At 46.0% G+C, this 24,732-nt stretch overlaps 1 protein-coding gene across 3 annotated transcripts in view; it reads left to right on the forward strand.

The window, feature by feature from the left end:
• Nucleotides 1-24,732, forward strand: part of FBXO38 (F-box protein 38) — a 108,727-nt gene that overhangs the window by 47,434 nt on the left and 36,561 nt on the right. For all 3 annotated transcript variants that reach the window (XM_040344501.1, XM_040344500.1, XM_040344499.1), the window contains 3 exons: nt 6,196-6,481; nt 7,647-7,763; nt 17,574-17,747. In XM_040344501.1, the coding sequence (XP_040200435.1) occupies nt 6,196-6,481; nt 7,647-7,763; nt 17,574-17,747 (577 nt within the window). The remainder of the gene's footprint in view (nt 1-6,195; nt 6,482-7,646; nt 7,764-17,573; nt 17,748-24,732) is intronic.

The following is a 24,732-nucleotide window of genomic DNA, read 5'->3' on the forward strand; positions in this document are numbered from 1 at the left end:
GATTTAGGAGCGCCGTGTTAGGCTGTGGAGGTATCCTTTTCTCTAGTACGGAGCCCATAGTGCGGAAAACTCTTTTCCAAAAGGATCTGATGCGGGGGCAGGTCCACCAAGTGTGTAACATGTTACCTTCCAGTTCGCATCCCCTAAAACATAATGGGGAGGACCCCGGGAACATTCTAGCCAGTCTAGAGGGGACGTAATACCACCTAAACATCACTTTAAGACTAGCTTCAATGAGACATGTATTGAGAATACCTTTATATGCTCGCTCCGTTGCTCGGTGCCAGACTGCAGTGCTCCAAGATGTGTTCAGTTCCTCCTCCCAGACCCAGGCATACGAGGGCTTATCCGTCTTAGACTCCAGGGTCACATAAATTAACGAGATCCCACCCCTCTGATCCCTAGAGTTTGCGCACCAGTTTTCATATGGCGTTATCCTGGGGGGAGCTGGCTTGTCCTTCCAGATAGTGTGGAGATAGTGGGAGATTTGAGATAGCCTAAAGAGCTCCTCATTGGGCATATCCAGTTGTTTTTTGCAATGATTTAGTGACAGTGGGCCCTCTCTAGCCAGGAAGTGACCTATCCTGTACATTCCCTTATCTGTCCACCACCGGAACGCCTTGATGTCCATCCCTGGGGGAAAGTCTGGGTTATGGAATATGTGCGAGAGGGGTTTCAGAGGGGAAATCAGTCCGGGACGTGAAAATAGTTTAGAACATAGGGCTACGGAGTGAGATAGCGTGGGCGCTAAAATGGCTGGTCTGCGTTTGGGGTCACACCCCAAGACATAATCAATGGTATGTGATGGGATGGCCTGCCTCTCCATTGCAAGCCAGTCCGGTTTCGAACCCTGGAAGAAGGCCGTCGAAATTTGTGTTAGTTGGGCCGCTTGAAAATACCCCCATAAACTTGGAAGCCCCATACCTCCTTGTGTTTTTAAACGATAGAGAACTCCCGACGGACACCTATACCCCTTTTTCCCCCACACAAACCGGGTAATCTCTGCCTGGAATTTATTAAGAAAATGCTTCGGTACCGCGATCGGGAGCGAGCGGAACAGGTATAGTAAACGTGGCAGAAGGGTCATTTTTACCGCGTTCACCCGGCCCAGCCAGGACAGCCCACATTTGGCCCACCTCCCCAAATCCCCTCTACACTTGCTGATCATCGGGGGGTAGTTCTCTTTAAAGAGGCCTTCGATATGGGGTGTGAGCTTAATGCCTAGGTACGTAATATGTGAGGAAGCCCATTGGAAGTCGAAGGTATCAGTAAGCTGTTTAAGTAGGTCCGGGGGGACTGAAATATTAATAGCTAGAGATTTGCCCACATTCACCCGCAGGCCCGACACATCACTGAATACCCCTAGGGTCTGGAGAATCTTTGTTGTGGAAGTAAGGGGTGAAGTGACAAAGAGTAGGAGGTCGTCCGCGTACAGGGCACATTTGTGTTCCTTTGGTCCACAGGATACCCCCCTGATATCAGGATTCGTCCTAAGTGCAACTGCCAACGTTTCGATAGCCACCGCAAACAGGAGCGGGGAAAGGGGGCACCCCTGCCTGGTCCCTCTGCCAACTGGGAAGGATTTAGAGTATCTGCCCATAAGTCGCACCTGGGCGGAAGGGCTGGAGTAAAGTGACCCAATGAGGCTCATGAAGTTGGGTCCAAACCCCCACCTTTTCAGAACCTCCCTCAAGTACTCCCAGTCTATAGTGTCAAAGGCCTTATGTAGGTCTATAGATAATAGGAAGCCCTCCTGCCGCGGTCCTCCGTCCCACTGTGATTGCAGAAGTGAAACGATGTCTATGGCCCGTCTGATCTGGTCTGTCCCCTGTCTCCCAGGGATGAAGCCCACCTGGTCTTTGTGTACATATGAGGCTATGAAGCCGGACAGCCTATTCGCTAGTATTTTTGTCATGATTTTAATATCGTTGTTAATCAGTGAAATGGGGCGGTAATTACACACCTCGCTAGGGTCCTTATCCGGTTTCGGAATGACCGAGATGTAGGCAGAGTTTAGGTCTGTCCCCAGTTGGGCTCCATCCCTGAGAGAATTGAACAGTCGTGTCAGGTGTGGGGCCAGGCATGAGCCAAATTTCTTGTAGTAACCGGTGGAGAAGCCATCCGGCCCCGGCGATGAGCCCAGTTTGAGGGCCTTAATTGTGGACAATACTTCCTCTTGATTCCATGATGTCCCTATGTTCCCCCGTCAGGGATGGCAATGGGAGGTCGTCTAGAAAATCCCTTCCTGTCGGGGAAGGGGGAGTTTGAGCAGGCTTGTATAGCCCCAAATAAAATTGAAGGAATGAGTCCATTATTTTAGTTGGGTTCTGCGTCAGCTCCCCTGTGGGGACCCGTATTTTAGGGAAAGCAAGCGCCCGCTGTTTGGGGCTCAGTTTGGTGGCCAGGCGTGAGCCTATCCTGTCAGTTTGGGAGTAAAACCTAGCCCCGGACCATCTGAGGTGCTTCTCGGCCGCAGTCGTCAGTGATAAGTTAAGAAGCGCTCTCGCTTCGTCCAGTCGGGCAAGTGAGTCAGCCGTGGGTTGGCATTTGTGTGCTTTTTTCAGCTTGTAAAAGGTCTCTGTAAGCCTGGTAATGTCAGCCCTATGTTCCTTTTTGAGTTTAGCGGCTACCTGTATCAGTTTTCCCCTGATGACCGTTTTGTGCGCTGCCCATACCGTGGAAGGGGAGACTTCAGACGTTGTATTGATAAGGAAATATTCCTTAATGTCCTCCTCTAGTAAGGAGCATTGGACCGGATCGCTTAGAAGCGACTCATTCAGGCGCCAGCGAGGCGGGTTTCTAGAGCCCGTTGGCCTCCCAGTAAGCAGAGTGACCATTGAGTGGTCTGACAGGGGGGTGTCTACAATCCTGGCGTTACATATTAAAGGCAGTGTCGTGGCGTGGGTGAAAATGTGGTCAATCCTGGCATAGGAGTTGTGGGGGGCAGAAAAGTGGGTGTAATCTTTTGTGCGTGGGTTTACCTCCCGCCAAACATCTATCAACCCCACCGAGTGGAGGAGCTTGGCTATATTAGAGCTCTGTTTGGAGGGGCGTTTAGGTTTAGGTGTGCCATTAGCCGTCTTATCCAGTGAGAAGTCAAACGCCGTATTTGAGTCTCCCCCCAGGAAGACAGTGCCCCTCAAGTGTGGTTGTAGTTTGCGTAATAGTGATTCAAAAAAGGGTCTTTGGCCCTTATTCGGTGTGTAGTAGGAGACGAAGGTGTATAGTTCCCCGTCGATATGGCCTGAAACCAGGATATAGCGTCCCAGCGGGTCCACTATAGATTCCGTCAGGGACAGGTTGATGTGTCTGGCGAAACATATGGCCACCCCCTTCGTTTTAGTGTCGGCCGAGGCAAGGTAAAATTGGGGGTAGCTGTGGTGGAGGAATGTGGGTCTGTAGGTGGACGGGAAATGCGTCTCCTGCAGTAGAAGGACTTCAGCGTGCATAGAGTGGTATGACTGGAGGAGCTTCCTGCGTTTAACGGGGGAATTTAGGCCCTGAGTGTTATGGGAGATGATCTTGAGTGTTGGTGGAGGGGGACATGTGTCAGCCATGGATCAGTGGTTCAGGAGCCCCCCTATACCAATGCAGCCTACCTGTGTCCTGTCGGGAGTATCCCCTCCGTAGCTCTGGCACTTGTAGCGTTGCGAGCCCTGGGTCTGGGCTGAGGCACCGGAACACACCCCGGAACCGTGGAGCACCCCTAGGGAAATGTGAAGAAGTCAGAAGTAAAAGAGGTGAAAAAGAGAAAGAAGGGAGAAGAAAAGACAACATTAATACATAGCTGCCGCCGAGCAAATCAAACCTCAAACTCAGTGGACATTTCTTGACCGTATTCCTGGGGTCCCCTGACCCCCCCCCCCACCCCGGGGTGTAGTGGGCAACCCTGCCCTCACCCCAAAAAGTTTAGGGCACCGAAATAACCCTAAAACCGGGCTACCGGTAACGGATCTGGCTTCACCAAGGGTGATCCTGATCCAATGGAGGTGCACTGAGTCCACCACGGCCCGTCACCTCTATTCTATCACTTAGGGCTAACCGGGAGCCTATGATACACAAAAACTGAACGCCCCTTCCGTGTAGGCAAGACCCACAAACTGTAACCGAGCCCCCAACATGAACTAACCGGAGGAGGGAGAGAAGGAGAAGGGCCAGTATCCAGTGACTTAACCCGCATTCAAATATGCCAGCCTGTGGGCCACGTAATACCCACCCCTTTCTCCTAGTACATTAGTATTAAACAAACTGAGACCCCTCCTCCCCCCCCGCTCTACCAAACTGTGATCTTGATTTTCCCCCTAGCCTCCCAAGCAAGGATACGATGTGTGATGTTAAACAATCCCTAGCGACCATGCTGAAGAAAATAGTCCCCCCAGGAGCCCCAGAGCTCCCGAAACTGTAACCCCCCCCCAGAGTCCCAGCCCAAAGTCCCAGTCCCTATACCATGACCAAAGCGCAACCCACGCTAACAGTAAAATAGAGGAAAAAATAAAACTGCTTATCAGAGTTCCGATAGGCCTCAACAAGGCAACCAGATAGTGGTATAGGAAGTCAGTTCCCATAAGGGCCAACGATGGGACCGGGGGGGAAAGAGGGACCCTCCACCCCCATACGGGATGGGTAGTTCTTCAGTGGTTCCTACCAGTCAGGACTGGTAGTACTTCAGCCGATGAATCTCATGTGAAAGAGTTCTCCTTGGAACGCTTGTGATTCTGTGTCAGCCAATTCTTCTGCAGCGGGCTTGCGGGCGGCGGTCTCTTCGTGGATCCAGGTGTCCCCCTGCCGGACTGTGAGGATGGCGGTTCCAGGGCAATCAGTCCTAGTTGCGTTAGCAGGCGTTCCCCCTCTGTGAATGATGAGAAGCCAAAATTTTTGTTTCTGTAGGAAAAGTTCACTCGTAGCGGGAAGAACCATCTGTACGTGATTTCTTTTCCCATAAGGACCTGCAGCAGCGGTTTGAGTGAGCGCCTCTTCTGCACTGTGTAAGGTGACAGATCCGCAAAAATTTGGATATTGTGGCCGTTTAAAGTGAGGTTGTCCGATCTCCTAGCTCTCCTCATCACCTCTTCTTTGACAGCATAGTAGTGCGGTTTCACAATGATATCCCTGGGCAGGCCATCCGAACGGGGGGATTGTAAGGCTCTGTGTGCTCTATCTAGCTCAAGACGGTGCTCAGCGATATCAGGGATGAGGCTTTTAATCAGGGTTTTCACCGCAGCTTGTACCTCCTTGTCCGACTCCGGGAGCCCCCGCACCCTAAAATTATAGCGTCTCGAACGGTTCTCGAGGTCGTCGATTTTAGAAAATGCCATCTCCAGTTGATCCTGTACCTCTTGTAACCTAGTGGAATTCTGATTGATTCGCGCCACTGCCTGGTCCGCCTTTTGCTCTATAGTGTCCATCCTCATCCCCAACTGCAGCAAGTCTGCATGGATGGATGATGTAATTTGTGCTGCGTTCAGTGCCAGGCTCCTGGACAGCATTTGGGAGAAAGCAGCCATCATAGAGGGAAAGTCAGTGGGAATGGGGGCCTCCTCCTGCACCTCACTGACAGTAAGCAGCAGGCCTGTATGTGGGTCTAGCATGGGAGTAGTGGGGAATGCAGATCCCATCCTGCCCAGCAGTGATTCCGTGGATGCTGGAGAAGCTGCTGCTGCTAAGGGGGGGAATCCAGTACCTGGGGATTGCGGGGGGGAATGGTCCTGGTCGGCTATTGAGTCCTCCTTCTGCTCCGTTTCTAGGCCTCGTGGAGCCGCCATCTTGGCATAGCTGAGGGGGCCAGGAGACGCCGCCATTTGGCTTGATAAGTCCCTCCGGACTGGCGGTAACGACATCTGCGGGTTCGGGGGTGTCTCCCCTACCTGATCGGCCCGGTGTGGTAGCTGTGGAGGCGTTCAGTCAGCTCCGGTGGGCAGCGTTAGGCCGTGGTGGAGCGGAGCTTCAGACGCCGGTGGCCATCTTGAAAGCTGCGCGCATGCGCCTCCTCCACCCACACCTTTTTAATGTTTTATCTAGTTGCATAGTTGGTAACGGATTTATTGGCCTTTCTTGTGTTTTAAGACCATAAATGGGCATGGTTAAGTTTTGTAGTTCAATGCACCCCATTTTTTTCTTTATATTATGGAACAGTCCCCCCCCAAAGTAAACGGTCATAAAAGGTAATGTTTTACAAGTATTTTTATTTTTTTATAGGGCTGTGCCCGTGTGGGCCTTAGTGCAGGTACTGGAATTGGTGTGTCTTCTGCCTTGGTAAGCAATCAGAACTCCAACAATGAGAATGAAAACAATAACAATCATCAAAACAACAACAACAACCTACAGCATAATAACCAACAGCCACCTCACATACCACCACCTCCTCCTCCACCTCCACCTCCTCCACCACCACCACCTCCTCCCCCACAGCAAGAAGAAGGAAATGAAGAACCAGACCTCAGGCCAGAAAACAATGTGGAAGAAAAGCATATTGCTGCTGAGGGTGAGCTTTACATCTAATATATTGGAAGACCAAGGTGTATCCTAGAAGTAAACATATATAGCATAGCAATTGAATAACTTCTGTCGTATTTCTAGGTAAGGTTAGATGAAATTAAGCAAAAATAATTTACTAATTACATTGGGAAGTTCAAGTGGTTGTAAAGCTTTGTGTTTTTTCCCCCCCTTAATTCATCCTATGCATTAAGGGGAAAAAACACCTTGTACTCTGGCTCCCCTGTGCCCACGTTTTACTTACCTGAGCCCCGAACTTCTGTGGGCTCGTTCCCGCATCGCTTTCCAAACGGCTCATCGGCTGTTTGTTGGTTACATTGATAGTAGCGCAACCATTGGCTCCCGCTGCAGTCAATCAAATCAATGATGTGGGGGGTGGGGCCGAGTCATACACTTGGCGGCTATGGCCACTAAGTTTATCACACGGGAGCACACCCACAAGATAACCCCCACTGAGAATGCTTCCCAGAGGGGGTTAGCTCTTCTGGGGAGAAGCCGCGAGAAACGCTGTGGGACCCTAGAAGACGATCGGGGGCCACTCTGCAAAACAAACTGCACAGTGGAGGCAAGTATAACATGTTTGTTTAAAAAAAATCAAAAAATAAACTGAACCCATACAACCCCTTTCATTTCTTTGCAAGTTGGACCTGTGCTTTTTCTTGCGTGGTCAGTTTTAATGCTGGCATTTGTTTTGACTTATATTTATCTTCCTTTTGCTCCCATTCAATTTGGCAGATGAGGGCAAAACAACCTACCTTTTCTGTCTTGTACGGTACTTCCTTTTTTTTTTTTTTTCAGGCACAAAGGGGTCGGCTCAGCCCTGCATACGCTGTAGAATCAATTTTTTAGTTGCCGTGGGATTGGCTGTAGTGTTAAAGTATACCTAAAAGCAAAACTCTGTTTTGGACAGACTGTATATGGACACCTGTCAGGTTGTCATTGCTGTTAGTGTCCCAGTAAGGTAGATTTACCCTCTTTGTCCTGTTTACCGTTGTATATGGGCCTCTTGGGAAAATAGTTTTGCCTTCATTTATACTTTCAATATTGGCTTTCAGTAACTACTTGGTGTTTCTGTGTGGTGTTTTTATTTTTTTGTATTTATTTTTTTTCCCCTCTTTCCCTTCACCTTATGTGCATTTCCCTTGAATCGACAGCTCTAAATGACATGGAAGATGTGTCTCAAGATGAATTAAAACTTCCAGAGCAAGAAAATGAAGTTGCAACTGCAAATGTAGCTGTGATACCAATGGAAATGGATGAGGAACGAGCAGGTCTGCCTTCAGTGTTTTTGTGTGTTTTTTTTTTTTTTGTTTTTTTTTTGTTTTTTTATGCATTTTCTTTTTATAAAGAACATCCTCTCGCAATTGGGCACTTGCAGTTTTGTGTTATATATAATATTCCAGTGTGGTTGTACAGTGAGTCTGATTAGTGCAGATCAGGCTGGGTTTCTTAATAATAGACACGGGGCGACTTGCACATAGGAGGGGCTGGAGCTGGACAAAGAGATTCCAGTGCTCTCTAAGGCAAGCTGGGTTCCACCCAAAGTGACTCCCTTTTTGACAGAAGACTAACACAGAAGGAAACCCCAAGCGGGTTGACTTTGAAGTTAGTTCGTAGTTCCAGTCCCCCAATGCCCATACCCACACAGTACCCCAAACAGATTTTTACTCACCCAGCCAACCTCTGCCTCTCTCGTAGAACATGCCCACTTCTGGAGAGAAAACAGGGTGGCTGGGCTCGCTTCATCATGCTGTTTGGGATCTGGGCCAGGTGCTTAATATCCTTGGGGTATACAGCTGGAGACTGAGGACCCATCCATAACCCCCCCCCCCCCCCCCCCCGCCTCCGACCCCCCAAAAAAAAGGATCAGTGAGCAGGACCGGGTGCCAATCTCCCCTAAACAGCAGGGAGCGGCCTGAATTGGCTATAAACCATTAACAAATAACTGGGTAAAACAGACAAGAAACAGACTAGCTCCGCAGGGACCTGTAACCATATATCGGACTCCTCCCGGGAAACTGCCTGAATACAGTGGTAGCTCCTCTCCCTCTCACCAGCCTACTAGATCCCTATCTAATACAACCACCTAGGCCGATGTAGTAGCTGATGTGGATCTGCCACCAAGAATTCTGTTTTGTACAAGCCGCAGTGGTGCCAAACCTGGGTTGTCCAGCCAGGGATCTCGTATATTCTCAATTTTCCCTGGACTATCCGGATGCTTGTACGTGAGTTGTTCCGATGCTTGTACGTGAGTTGTTCCCTAAAAAGAAAATCATTTATGGATACTATCCATTCTGTGTGTGTGGGGGCCGTTGCAGACAACCATTTCCTGGCAATAAGTTTCCTAGCCAAAAACAAGACCCTAAGAATGGCAAGGAATGTGTGTGGCGTGTATAATTCTTCATCTAGCCACCCCAGCAGGCAGAGTTTAGGGTCAATCTGAAGTTTAAGGTTCCATATGCTATTGATAGTGGCCATCACCGCAGCCCAATAGTGCTGCAGTTTCGGGCACCTCCACAGCATATGTACAAGCGTCCCATTGTCCACAAGGCAACGGGGACAGAGCGGGTCATCTCTTCTGTGCCATTTATGTAGCTTTTTAGGTGTGCGGTATGTACGGTGAATAATGAAAAGTTGGGTGAGCTTCTGAGCCGAGGAGAGCGACACCTTGAGAACATTGCCCAATATTGCATCCCACTCATCAGAAATATGCCTCATGTCGTCTCCCCAGCCAGCTCTGCACCTCAAAGTCATCGCCTTAGAGACGTGACCAAGAAGGGAGCTATACAAAGACGAAATTTGTCCTTTCCTGGATGATGCCATAGTCGACTGCGTGAGCACCACCGGTCTAGTGACCTCCCATGTGGAGGTTGTGGCCTGCGCCGCAATAGCATGCCGAAGCTGTAAGTATTGGAAAGTGTTGGGCAGGTCAAATTCCGCACGCAGGGACTGGAAATCCCTGAGCACGCCTCCACAGTATAATTGTGAGATATAGTTCACTCCCTGTCTCGACCAATTAGAGAAGTTTTGTAGTTTGTTTGAGTTCTGGGGTAATACTATTTTTCCATATACGTGACCAGTTTGTGTACCCCCGTGTATCACAGATGCTGTTTAGTTTTGTTCCATATCTTATCTATAAGAATGAGCGTGGGGTATTGGCCATCCTGTTAAGTGTTGTAGCTGGGCCACAACAAAATAATAAAATGGGTTTGGTACTGCTAGACCTCCCGAGTCCTGCATCTCCTGTAAAGTTTCCAGTTTAATTCTCGGGACCTGTTTCCTCCATATTAGTGCACGGTACATGGTGTTACATCTCTTAAACACATGAATAGGGATCCAGGTGGGGGCATTGTGAAGCACATAAAGTAACTGAGGGTTCCAGATCATCTTGATCAATTTACAGCGCCCGACAACAGACAACACTTGATCCAGCTAGTTGTTTTTTTCCCCTGAAATTTTTTAAGAATTGTTCTACATTCAACTTGATATATTGATCTAGATTAGGATGGACCATAATACCTAAATACTTGAATTTATCCACAACTTTAATCTGATCAGCAATCTGCGGCAAAGGCCCCAAAAGCAGGTCCAGGGGTAGGAGTGTGGACTTTTTCCAGTTTATTTTAAAACCGGAAAAAGTCTCGAAGGTGTGAACCAGTTCAATGAGATTAGCCAAGGAGGCAGACGTGTCGCCCAGAAACAAAAGCGCATCGTCCGCATATAGTGCCAGTTTATCCTTGAGTTCTCCCCGCCTGAATCCATGTATGTCTGAATTCCCTCTTATGGCAGCCACCAAAGGCTCTCTGGCCAGGGCGAAAAGCAGGGGGGACAGGGGGCAGCCCTGCCTCGTTCCCCTGTGTAAATCAAAGGAAGGTGAAAGGGTATTATTTATCCTAATGCAAGCTTTTGGTGCTTTATACAGTAATTTAATCCAAGAAATTATACCCCCACCCAAATTAAACTTCTCTAGTACTCTCCACAAAAACTCTCAAAAGCCTTAGCGGCGTCTAGCGAAAGGACAGATCTATGTCCCTGGTTATCAGTGGGGATCTGCATGTTAAGGAAAAGTCGTTGCAAGTTATTTGCTGTAGATCTGTTTGGTATGAAACCGGACTGGTCCGGGTGCACCAGTGCAGTCACCACCGCCGAGAGTCTCATGGCAATTACCTTTTTAGTGAGGAGTTTCAAGTCTGTATTTAACAGTGAGATACGTCTATACGAGTCAGGCTTGTCAGGTTCCTTCCCTGGTTTCAATATTACTACCACCACAGCTTCATACATAGATCTGGGCAGGGAATCTGAGTCAAGTGCCTCTTTAAGCGTATGGAGTAGCTCCGGTAGAAGCACTCCACCAAACTTTTTGTACAGTTCAATTGGCAGTCCATCATTGCCCGGGGCTTTTGAGTTTGGGAAAGTGGCCAGCGCGATCTGCAATTCCTCGAGGGTGAAAGGCGCATTGAGGCGCTCCCTATCTGCCTCCTGGAGTTGGGGCATTGTGATGGACTCTAGGAAGCGTGTCAAATCATCTACTGGGTATGTCACCTTTAAAGGAGTATAAGTCTTGGTAGAAGGAGGAGAACTCCTTCAGTATAGAGGGCGTGTCTGTGACAGTCAGGTCCGATGACGTTGTAATACTGTGTACCTCTTGGGGCGGCTGCTGCGACCTGGCTATCGTAGCCAACATGTGGCCAGTTTTTTTTCCCCCTCCTCAAAGTACGTCTGGGAGGTGAAAAATCTTATTGTCAGCTTGCTGTAAATAAATAGTACAGTAAAGTTTTTGTGCATCTGTCCACTTCCTCCCATCGTCGGGAGTGGGATCCTGCAAAAACAACTCCTCCGCTCTCTCAGCATCCCTGGCCCACTGCCTGCTCCCAGTTTTAATGGAACTGATTGATTTCTTTTATACATATCCCTCTAATAAAGGCTTTTAGCATGTCCCACACCACCCCAGGTGCAGCCGATGGTTTGTTGGCGTCCAAAAAATATTGGATTTGCATCCGTATGCTCTCTGTGTCAGTAAACAGTTGGAGCCAAAAGGGGTTCATTTTCCAGTGCATAGGAGGTATGTTTTATGGAAATCCAAGGAGAGCTGCACTGGGGAGTGGTCGGACATGCCTCTGGCCAGGTACGTCGCCACCGGATCAAAGGGGAATAATGTTAGATCATTACCTAGAGCAAAGTCTATGCGAGACAGCGTAGAGAGACAGAGTGACAGGAGAACTGGGCCTGAAGGGGGATTTACATATCCACAGGTCCACTAGTCCCAGCTCAGCCACACATCTGGCGAGCGGGGTGTACACCCTAGGGCCCTGTGGAAAGAACTTTTTATGTACATCCAGGGAGGTGTCCATTGCACTCAGGGCCGTCTTTAATATGGTTTGGGCCCTGGGCAAACATTTTTTTGGGGCCCCCCTCCAGCTTATTTTGGGCCTGGCTGGTTCACATGTATGTTTTGGCGGTCCTCATTTGTGCAGGTACAGCAGCCCATTGATTTGAATGGGCTGCCATGTTTTTGTTTCCTGCAGAAGGTACATTCAGCATTTTAAAAATACAGTTGCCTTGAAATCCATTCTGCTTTTGCACCATGCTACTAACCTGCAGTTCTTGCACACACACAAACGCACTGTGTTTTTAAAAGCGTGACCTAAACGTCTAAAAATGCAGCAAGTTTGACAGTGCGGGAACTGCAGATAAGTCACAGCAGACAGCAGAATAGACAGACAGTGCTGTGTTTCAGTGCTTGATGGGCATAGGCATGCCGTGTGCGCAGCCTATTACATGAGGCATGCGCTTTTCTTTGCAGGAAACGCAGGCATGGCGGCCCATTCAAATGAATGGGCTGCTGTGCCTGCGCAAATGTGGGCCGCCAAAACACATACATGTGAACCAGCCAGGCTCAAAATAAGCACATCAAGCAGTTAAATACAGACAGTAATGCCATGTGCTCTGAGGCCTTACTCAGCCTGGACTGCAGGTCTGGTCTGTGATTTAAAGAGTTCCTCAATTTTACACATGGCATGGCATGGGGTCCCATGGTGCTAAAGCAGAATGGACAGACGGTGCTGTAACCCCCATGCCATGCCATGTGTAAAATAGAGGAACTTTTTAAAACACTGACCAGACCTGCAGTGAATCATCAAATATTATAAAGACTTTGGGCACACTCTACAGAAAACTTCTATTTACAATATAGATTAGCAAACAGTGACATACCTTGAGGAGCAGGACATGTAGAAGTCAGCCTCAGGAAGAGCTAACTGGGGATGTTATAAAATCACATTCTAAAAGGGAAGCCAGGGGTGCTGTACATTTTAAAACACTGGGAAGGGAAGCAGTACTGTCACTGGCTGCGTGCCGCTGATGATTTTCAGCCTGATTTGTGGGCAGCACAGGGGCTTAACGGGCGTCAGGGATCAGGAATTATGGGGCCACTTACACAGCTTCAGGCATGGGGCCCCTGGAGGAGAGAACCGGGGGGGGGTGCTGCCACCTGAAATTGAGAAGCAGGGGGGGGGGGGGCTGCCGCGAATTTAGAAGCGGGGGACCCTTTACAAAAAAAATAAAGTAAAATATATATAAAAAAAGGGGTGTAGCCATCCGGGGCCCTGGGGACATCTGAGCCCTTTAATAAAAAGAAAAAAAGAAATAAAAAATATATATAACATATATATATATATATTTTTTTTTTTTTAAAAAGGGGGTTGCCATCTGGGGCCCTGGGGACCTCTGGGCCCTTTAATAAATTTTTTTATAAAAATAAATTACAAAAAAAGGGGGTTGCCATCCGGGACCTCTGGGCCCTTTAATAAAAAATAAAAAAAATATATATAAAAAAGAAACATTTATAAAAAAAGGAGGGGTTGCCATCCAGGGCCCTGGGGACCTCTGGGCCCTTTAATAATAATAAAAATATATATATAAACAAAAATAAAAAAATAAACATTTATAATAAAAAAGGGTGTTTGCCACATGGGGCCCTGGGGACCTCTGAGCCCTTTAATAAAATATATAAAAAAGAAATAAAAAAAAAAAAAGAAATAAAATATGAAAAAAAATTATACAAAAAGGGGGGTTGCCATCCGGGGCCCTGGGGACCTCTGAAACCTTTAATAATAATAATAATAATAATAATAAAATATATATATATATATATATATATATATATATATATATATATATATATATATATATATATATATATATATATATATATATATATATATATATATATATATAAAAAATAAAAGAAATAAAGAAATATATAAAAAAATATTTTTTTTATAAAAAAAGGGGGGTTGTCATCCAGGGCCCTGGGGAACTACGGGCCCCTGGGGACCCCCAAACCTCTAAAAAAAAATTGGTTCTTTAATAAAAAATAAAATAAAAATAAATAAAAAAAATATATTTTTTTTATTTAAAAATAAATAAAAAAAGGGGGTTGCCATCTGTTCCCCTGGGGGCCTCTGGGCCCCTGGGAACCCCTTAAAAAATTGTCCCTTTGAAAAAAAAACTCTAAAAAAAAATTGGCCCTTTAATAAAAAATAAAATAAAATATATTAAAAATATATATTTTTTTAATTTTAAAATAAATAAAAAAAGGGGGATTGCCATCTGGGGCCCTGGGGGCCTCCGGGCCCCTGGGGACATCCGGACCCCTAAAAAAAAAAAAAAAAAAAGTTTTTTTTTTTTTTTAAAGGGGGCTTGCTTTGGGCCCCCAACAGTGACAGGGCCCTGGGCAGCTGCCCCATTTGCCCTGTGGTAAAGACGGCCCTGATTGCACTGTTAAAGTCCCCAAGGACATATACAGGGAGCTGGGGATGTTTGGCCAGGAACCTAGCTAGACATTGTAATACCGTCAGTGTAAAGGGCGGAGGTACATATACATTGGCAATAACGCATAGCCGAGACTCCCACATCCCCATTGGAAAAATAAATCTGCCCTCAGGGTCTACTAGCTAATCCTGTTTTAGTAAAGGCAGTAGCTCTAGAAAACAATATTCTGACACCCCTGGAGTATCTAGTATGCACAGAGAGGTATTGCACAGGGTACGCAACAACTGGGTAGTGTCACCAGTAAGGTGGGATTCTGTTGCGAGAAAAAAGTAAATAAGGCAGTCCTTTTTATGGGGTCATGCAGACCCCTGACATTCCAGGATAAGATTGTGTCTACCTGCTTACCCATTTAGATGGGAGGGGTGTAACGTCAGGACTCCCAGTCTCTGGGGGGCTCGGCCCGATGAGGTGCAACAACACGCCCATACCCAAAGGTTACCTGTGCAGTCATAAAGTGAAAAATGAAGTTCCTCCATATCCAGAAGTCGATCAGTCCAGTAAGAAGTCATGTGAAGCGGAACCACAGAGCATCGGTAGCTGTGGAGATACAGCCCACCCAACCCGGGCTGAAAAACAACAAAAACACAAAAAAAGTCTGCCAAAAACAAAATTAGGCAAGATAGTCATAACCTGAGATAATTCCAGCAGCAAAAATGCCAGTGCTGTTTAAGGGGTATTAATGAGGGCAAGGACCCTGTATCTCTAAAGTAAACGTACAAGAGATATTGGTAGTAGGTGAGGGATGAGCAAAGTATGTCATCAGTGTCTCACTTCAAGCTCCTATAGTAAAGGGGGTGAGCTGCAGGGTGTGCATCATTTTCAATCTTGTGCCAGATCCCTGGTGGCTCCACATAGTTGTCTCTCATGTCGGTCAAGCCAGTTAGCAGCCATGGTTGGGTTTTAGAAAAAATGAACTGACCCATCTGCCATCACACGCAGCTTAGCTGGGTATAGCATGGAATAGAGTAAGGAGATTGCACGCATCCGTTTGTTAACATCTGTAAATTTGGCTCTTTGTTTTTGGATAGCGGCTGAAAAGTCTGGGTATATGGATACTTTGGATCCCTGCCATACGGAGTATAATGTCTCTGTCTTTGTAATGCAGTCGTTTCAACAAGAATGATCTATCGTGGCCCCCCGGTGGCGGTGGACGGGATGGCACCCTATGAGCTCTTTCCACAGAAACGAAGGGAGTGAGGTTATTTTTTCCAAATGTGTCTGTCAGCCATGCTTCAATAAATTCAGCAGGATGTTTCCCCTCAGCTTTTTCAGGCATTCCTACTATACGTATATTAGACCTTCTGAGTCTGTTCTCAGCTGTCTCATCTGCTCTGGCTGAGGTGGTGTGTAATTCTTGGACCACGGGGGGTAAATCATCCTCAATAGAGCTCACCTGACCCTCCAAAGCAGTGGCCCTTTCTCTAGTTTTCTGCATGTCCTGCCTAATATGTAATAGGCCCTCCTTCATGCTCTTAATCTCAGTGGGCAATTCAGTGATATGAGAGCCATAGGAGTGGACTGCATTCAGGACATCCTGCAGCGAAGACTCATCTCGTCCCTCAGCAGAGGGATCAGCCATGTCATGGGGAGAGAGAGGGGAGGAATAGTTACTCACTGTGCAACCTGAGGCCTCGGACACCATTTTCTCAGGCACATGTGCAGCCTGTGGAGCAGCTGGATGGACTCAGTTTTTCGCCGGTTTGGTGGGGCAGGTAGGCTGATTCTGTAAACCAGGCTTGGGGCTGGCTGGGATGTGGGCGAATTGGCCGAGCTTGGCCGCTGCTGAGGCAAAGGTGAACTTTCCTGCACGCTGCTGGAGCGGGAAGCCGCCATGTTGGGCCAGGCCGCCTGAGTCCTGTTCCTCCTGCTTCTTCTTGGACATCCCTGCGTAGTATTTGGAGCGACCGGGTGTCGCTGTAGGGGAGGCTCCACAGCGGGAGCCAAGTGTCCGGTCTATGTCGGCGGTATAATGGGCTCACAGCAGGATTATGTAGGCCAGGATGCAGGAGCTAATGTGAGGCACGTCTTCTCACATGAACGTCCAAGGAAGACAACCTCCTCTCCCTTTTTCCCTTTTGGATCCTGATCTGCTCAGGAGTGATCGCCACCTCCTCACACTGGGCCTTCAGAGCTGTCGCAGCTGTGGGGCAGATGTCTTGGACCCTCTGTCCAGTTGCCAACACTTCAGCTGGCTTGGTGTCATCATTCTGGGGCACTGTCTGCTGCTGGGACGCACTTTCTCTGGTACTGTCTCCCAGGTGCACAAATCCTTGGTGGGGAAGGGAGGATGGCTGCTTCCCCCTCCCTGCATCTATGAAATCCACTGGGGAAGAACCACCACCTTCTCACTTCGGGCCTCCGAAACTGCCACAGGTGTGGAACAGAGATCTACAGTACTCTGTCCTGCTGCCAACACTTTTGCTGGGGGTTCGCTAGGTGGTTCCTCTTCTACAGAAATATCTCTGTTTAAATCCCCAGTCTCTGGAATTGCTTAAAGTCGTCCAAGACATGGGCTGGTGGCCCTTGGGCCCAGTGCCAACACTTTGGCATTTGACTCATCATTCATAACATCCTCTGATGAAAAGTCCATTAAATCCATACATTCTGTAATCTGGGGAATGAGAATGTCTTTCTCTTCTCAGCCCTGGAACTGCAAAATGGGAAGTTAATCCGGCTGCTCCAACTACCTTACCTTTACCCCACCCCCCCTGCCCAAAGTAACTCCCATCGCGCTTAATATCTAGCCAGTCACTGAGCTGGATCAATCTTGCAGAGTAGTAGGGCTGGGATTCACTGGCTACATGCTTCATGCAGATTAATGCATGATTTAAAGTTACTAAACCCAGGAACTAGGTTCCAAAGTGTGTATAGCAAGCATGCTTTCCTGCATACAGACTGATTTTACTGTTGTGGGTTTAGAATGACTTTAATGATTCGGTAGATGGTGAGGCCAGGAATGAGGATGACAACCCCCAACCCCAGAGTCTGCATCTCTACACAATCTGGCAACAGCAAATCCTATATTTTTTTTATTCTCGCATGTCCACTTTAATCACCTTTTTGTTTAGAATTGCTCACCCATAAGCATCGCTCCAATGCCTGGCTCCAACTGGAGTTTCCTGAAAACCCAGTGACCTCACACAATTGCAGAGTAACGTGTTAAACTGTGCTACCGTACCATGGCAGTTTTGTTTGTTTATTGGTTTTTAATGGCCTTCTTTTTTTTTTTTTTTCTTCTTCTTCTTTAGGGCCCAGTGGGTTACAGCCAGTTGTGAAAGCTGCACCAATCACAGTGCATGACTCAGACAGCGAAGATGATGATGATCTTGTTGGTAGTCACGGTGAGTGTGGCACCTCGGTTGACTACACTCCTGAAGACAACAAAGGTGAACAGTTGTCAGAATCCCAGGACAGCACAATAAGTGAGTGAATGGGCTTATCCATTGCTTGTAAACTTAGTCTAGTTGGTGGTGTACGCCAGGTTTATCAGGAGCAACTACATTGGAATTGTATGCCCTGTTGTAGAACACAATTTTGTCTCATTCTGCACTTAAAGTCCAACTTCAGGGAAAAAAAATTCTCCCTTGCTGTGGGAATGCTCCTGCATACAATGGTTAATTATGTATTTAGGACTAGTGGACAAGAAAAGCAGTTTTACTTGCCTGATCCCTGCTTCCCTGGCAGCCAGTGCTCCCCTATGCTCTATGGGCCGTCTGTTCTTGCCATCCTCATGTTTAAAGCAGACCTAATGACTCTGCATTGGTCTTGATGACATCAGAGGACCTGCAACTGCGAAGGCATAGGAAAGAGGCTGTAAGGGCCAGTCTTAAGCTTCATACACACGATTGGATTATCCGATGGGAATTGTGTGACAGGCTGTTGTCGGAAAATCCAACCATTTGTATGCTCCATCGGATAATTGTCGGATTTTCCGCCAACAAATGTGGGATAGCATGTTTTAAAATTGTCCGCCAACAAATGTTTGTTGTCGAAATACCCGATCGTGTGTACACAAGTCCGTCGGACAAAACTCCTCCAAAGTACAAACACGCATGCTCAGAAGCAATGCTAACTAGAACAGAAAATTAGCAGAAGTTGCCCAAAGGGTGGCGCTAAAGAGCTGAAAACACATTGTTTTGTGTTTGGTCGACAATTTTTTGCCGTTTTTTGTATGCAATACAAGTTTATGGCCAACGACAAAAGTCCTACGCTTTTTTTCCGATGAAAATCCGATCGTGTGCATGAGGCTTTACAGTACAGAGAATCCTGTGGGAGAAAATGATCAGGTAAGTAAATGCTTTTCTTGTGCCTAACTAAGCTTCTAAGCCTTGCAATGCAAGGGCAGCCACACTCCAAGGGAGCAAGCATCCCCCTCCCCTGAATTCATCCTTACTAATTGCAATCAAAATGAATTTTAGTGTCCATTAAGGGGGCACTGGAAGGTTTTAATCAAGTTTGACACATAACGCATGGTGGAACACTATATCTGGAAGTATTTACAGATGGAGAAAAAAGTAAGATAATAAATGTGTGCTTTTGTATGAAACTGTGTAATAAGCAACCTATATAATCCAGATATAAAGTGTAGGCGCAGGATCCACTATTGTAGGGCAGACTAGCCCTATGGAAGAGGTCTAAAACCTTACAAATCCCATTTGATCCCGAATGAGATTGATATACTGTAAGAAAGAAAATGTAATATTCTAAACTACACTCCAATATGTTTGCAATTAACGTAGCATATCGAAAAGTAAAAATGCAAAAACGAGTGTACAAATATGGTATATCTAATCCAGGCATCTACTGACAATAACAAGTGCTTACAAAATTACTTATTACCGTATTTATCGGAATATAACACGTACAGGCGTGTAACGCGCGCCATAACTTTAAGAGGGAAGTTTCAGGAAAAAAAATTTGCACGGACCCCCTGGCCCCTACAAATTACACAGACGCCCTGCCCGGGACACAGACACCCATTTATTATAAAGCCCTCCTGCACTCCCAGGAGACCCCCAGTCAGCATTGCCAGCATACTCTAAAGTTGAGAGAACATCACTGTCGGCCTCTTCTCATACACCGCTTCTCCTGTGTCACTGTTGTAAATTGAAGCTTCTAAAAACCTCAATTAACGCCGCTCTCTCGTGGACCCTCATGTGACTGCTCTCCTCTGCTGATTCATTGACGGTCCCATGACTGCTCTCTTCCTCCAATCAAAAGCTACACTCAAGGAGGCAGAGCGGGAGGAGGAGAGCGGCCAGAAAAAGCAGCTCTAAGGTATTTGAGGTATTTAGAGGCTTCCATTTACATTGAGGGTGGCACAGGAGGAGCAAGAAATGATGGGCAGTAAAGTTTTCTTAACTTTAAAGTATACTGGCGGGGCAGCCGACCTGACATCCCCCCAATGGGTGGCACCTGTGCGGAACGCCCCCCCGTTGGTAACAAAAAATATTGGCGTGTAACATGCAGGCACAGTTTACCCTCAGAGTAAAAAAGTGAGTGTTATATGCCAATAAGTAGAGTATTTAAAGATACCCTATGTTCTTCAAAGTTCTATCCATTGTTCTTTTAAAGGCTTCAGATGTAAAAAAAAAAAATAGCATTAATGTGTTTTTTTTTTTTTTTTTTTGGGGGGCTTCTAACTGATCAAGAGAGCCACTTCAGACAATACATTTCTTAAAGAGGAGGTCCACACAAAATGAACCTCCGCTTTTCGGATGCCTCCCCCCTACGGTGTCACATTTGGCACCTTTCAGGGGGAGGGGGGTGCAGATACCTGTATTTGCACCCACTTCCGGGAATAGACTCCCATAGGAGTCACGCCCCCTCCCATCCCCCGCTGTCTTCTGGAAAATACACTGGTCCCAGGAAACAGTGGGGACCAGTGAGGACGGGCCGTGCCGCTCGCCCATGTGCAGTAGGGAACCAGGCAGTGAAGCCGCAATGCTTCACTTCCTGATTCCCTTACCCAGGATGGCGGCGAGGGCAGCCGAGAGACGAGCAATTGCTCGGCCTCAGCTGCTGACATCGAGGGCACGCTGGACAGGTAAGTGTCTATTTTTTAAAAGTCAGCAGCTGCAGTATTTGTAGCTGCTGGCTTTAAAAAAAAAAAAATCAGTTGGACCTCCGCTTTAATGTCACTCAGCATGTCAGTATAGGATGTTCTTTTGACTGGCTAAGCTGTCTTAGAACTTTTGTCACTAGTTGCTACAACAAAATGGTGCATACAATACATTTTAATGAAACAAAAGCCAAAAACAAGAAAAAAAAAAATTTAGATTTGAAAATTTCTGAAAACCTTTTGAGTTCAAGTGGGCATGTCCATAAATCATGTCTAGAAATGTAACCATGAGCGTAATGGACATTGTCCCTACCATGTATATTTGAAATTATCCTTGACAAATGATAAAGCATTTACTTGTAAAGAAGTTCACTGCATTGTATTACTTTTTCGGTTTGGTTTTAATATTTTTTAAACCGTTTTTTTTTTTTTTATTTAATTTTTTTTTTTTCATTTTAAATCAATTTGGTCAATATGTAGTGCCTCAAAAGCCCAGCCATCTGTTTCAGCTGTTTTTTTGCTTTATATTTTTAATTCTGGATCTGGCACAGGTATTGGAGCCCTCCCCTATTTTGGAAAAATGCTTTAAAAGTGATCTCACAACCGCTGCAGTTAATCCGTTGATTTTTTTTTAGACCGTGTGAAGCAAATGGCTGTAGCTTTTAATTTTAGTTGTGAAGATCTGCTGAAAATGTCCTGGCTTCTCTCAAATGGGTTTCCTGGGTACATGGGGTAATTTGTTAAAGTGCTGGATTGTGAAAACCTTGTGTGAGAAATGTTTGATCCACAAGACCTTTGAGGGACAATGTCCCTTTTTTAAATTGACTGTTGACACTATTATCAGTGATGCTATTGGTGGCAGTAGCACCCATCTGGTGGTGGAAGAAACCCTAAAGCGAGGCCCCACCCAAAAGGGAAGCCCGCAAACTCCAGATGATGGATGGTCATCCGATACACTCACAACGTGGAATGATGTACTGTGATCATACGGAGAGCACTATGTGTTTGCTTTATACTTTTCCATGACATCATTCCACGTTGTGAGTGTATCGGATGACCATCCATCATCTGGAGTCTTTGGAGAAAAGGATTTCTTGTGGAGACGCCGCCTAATAACCCCCCCTTATTTGAGGGACAGCGCATTTGACCTGCTGCTCACACAGAGGTCCTTGTGTTCAGGTGAGCGGTTTGTACTTCTGGTAGAGGATACCTGTTTGCTGTGTTTAAGGAGTTTGATCTGAACACCCCATTGATTATCCAAGAGGCAGCATTACTCTTTCCACTCTGATCATTTTTTGGACTTGATTTATTTTATTGTGTTTTTTTTTGTTTTGTTTTTTTCCACTGCACCGCTTTTTTTATGTAAGGATACATACAGTGTCTTAAGGCAGTAGTCTATTAGTGATACCTGTGGGGTGATGGTGAAATGTAGAAAAGGGGGGGAAAGAAGGAGGGAAATAAAAGAGAGAGAAGTAGTGGTGATATCTTGTAAGACGTGTGGTACTTGCCCATCTACATGGACCCAGGTGTGAGAAATGCGATAGGCTGTAGGGATAAGTATTTGGACCAGGGTTCCCAGGTAGCATCGTGTTTTTATCAGCAGTATCCAAGAGGATACAAGCTGTCTTCTCCTGGACCATAATCCATGATATTTTCCTTTTGACCAAAAGAAAGGGTACAGTCGGTTGTTTCCAGGCCCGAGCAATCGTTGGCTTGGTCCCAAGGATATTCTTTCCCATCCCAATTCATGGTCACTCTCCACTAAATCTCAAAGTACTTCTTGGATTTTCCAGAACTGCAAGGCTGCCACCTGGTCTTCTGTTCATATGTCCTCTACGTTCTACCAGATAGACATTTCAGCCTCATCTATGTGAACCTTTGAGCTGCAGGCACACCCCACAAGTTTCTTGCTCTTTCTTGGGCCTATTGGGGTTTGCTTGCTGTGGTCTTTACTTCTTTATTAGACTTTTAGGTTGCATTCACACCTGAGCGTAGGTCGTTTTTTCACGCGTATTTATGCTTATTTGGGCGTTTGCATACAGCGTCGTCCGACGTTTTTGTACTTCAACGTTTTTTATTTTAGCCAATAGGAAAAATTATCATCTTTTCATCACATGTTGGTAGATTTTTTTATCTTCTGCCTGGGTGAAATGTTCTATTGATTAAAGCGACAAAACGCCCGTAGAAAACGCTCGTTGTCGCGCTAGTCGCTTGAATCGAGCGTTTCCATTACTTTCTATGGGAAATAGAAACGCTCAAAAACGCCCGATTCGCGCGACAAAAAAGGGTCCGGAACTTGTTTGAGCTTCAGGCGTTTTGGAGTGGAGATGTGAACCATCTCCATAGGGAATAATGTATTTTTTCCCCTCTAGCGTTTTTGAGCTTTGCGCTTCAGGCGATAAAACGCTCAGGTGTGAATGCAGCCTTAGACACCTCCAAAGGTTAGGACTTTCTGCATCCTTTGGTGAAAAAGAGAGAAAATAAGATTTTAATACTTTGTGCAAAATCCTTTTCGAGTTTGAGGGACATAGGTCCCAACCTTCTGTGATTTTATAAAATGTTTATTTTTTGCCAGTGTTCAGTTCAACCAGAAATGGCAGTAAAATCGGAAGGTTATGGATGTTTTGTGTCCCCCCCCCAATAGACTCCAAGTAAAGGGATTTACAGTGAGAACAATCTCTATATTAGAAATTGTTCTATCAACAGTTTCTTTACCCCCATCCCACATAGAGAAATGCAGAAGCCCCTATATCTTACATTAATCTGTAAATAGTTGCTTGCTCTATCTGACTTCCATATATTTCTAAGTCACTGATTTTTGAGGTAAGCATTCAGCTCCCACACTACATACTTTCTTAGGTCACAAACTCATAAGGCATTGAAGCCAGAGCAATCTTGTTGACAGCCAGGTTAAGGTGGCAGCTGTCTTGTAGAAGTGATTCTGGCTGTGAAGCTGCCTGATCAATTTTACATATACACAGTCTATGCTCGATTAGCAGAGTGCTGAGGGTATTTTTGGGGATCTAATAGGTTCTCATTCAGCAGACATCACAAGACTATCACATACACATTGCATAGCATTATGTAAAAAAAACGTATATATATATTTTTTTAAAGAATTAAACTTTCACAAAGCTATTATAAAAGCCCCCACATTTCCGAAAATGACGATTGTACCATACGTATTGGGTATCCCTGCACATTCCTGAGTGAGAAGTAGTGTTGGGGCAATAATTTATTCTCTCTAGAGAGATGAGCTGTAGTGGCTTTAAACTTGCTGTCTATGGTGCGTACAATTTTGAGGCTTGACAGCACAACCTCATGTTTATTACCCAATTTGTTTGTCAAATCATAAGCTTGTTTTTTCTGTGCTCTAAAATGTGAGTATATTTTTACTGAAAATATAGATTTGATAGACGGTAGCAAAAATATTGTGTGACAAAATTGGAACTTTCTTTTAGAAAATATTATATATTTTGAGGGTTTTAAGTATCAACCGACCTAAAATGGTATTTTTAACATATGTGCAAAAGATGAGGGAAAATAAGTCCCTGGCAGTGAAACAATTAATGGAACCCAATACTGAGAAATCTATGAAGGCAACAATTGCTGATGTCCTTATAAACATATTTGTTGCTGCCTGGTTTGAGTACTATAGATTGAGACTAAACATGTAACCAGTGAATCCAGCACTACTGATCTCCTCCATACTTGTTGTCGGACAATGACAAAGTATTAAAGCTTTTAAAGTGGCTCTAAAGACTCAAGGTGTTTTTTTTATTTTTTTATATACCTTCATGGAAACTATGCCTCCCTCACCCAGTACTTACCTGTGACTGGTCTTCCACCAGTGGCTGGGCTCTCCAGGAACTCCCCCCTCATTGGCTGCCACTGTTGTCAATAGCAGCCAATGAGGAGAGAGCGGGGCCAAGCTGCAGCTCTGTGTGCAAATGGACATGCAGAGCAGCGGCTCGAGAGCGAGCCTGCCCTGTCTGGGGTATCTGGGCAGGGGAGAGGGACCAGGAGCGCCGGCAGGGGACTCAAAGAGGTGGATCAGGGCTGCCCTGTGCAAAACCATTACACAGAGTGGGTAAGTATGACAGGTTTGTTTATTTTAATGTTTAAAAAAAATATATATGAAGCGTTAATAATTTTTTAAATCAACATGAAACAAGAGGTCAGCAATGGCAGCCTAGTACATGTTTTCTTTAAAGTGGATCTTTTTGCAATTTTTATGTGTTTTTGAATAGTGAGAAAGGGTTAGGTCATGTTTTTTTTACTAGTTCCCCCATCGGGGAAATTCACCCCTCTGTACTGGTAACCTTGCTACAGAAATGGACAGTGAG

This window comes from Rana temporaria, chromosome 3, assembly GCF_905171775.1.
Source record: "Rana temporaria chromosome 3, aRanTem1.1, whole genome shotgun sequence".
Lineage (NCBI taxonomy): Eukaryota > Metazoa > Chordata > Amphibia > Anura > Ranidae > Rana > Rana temporaria.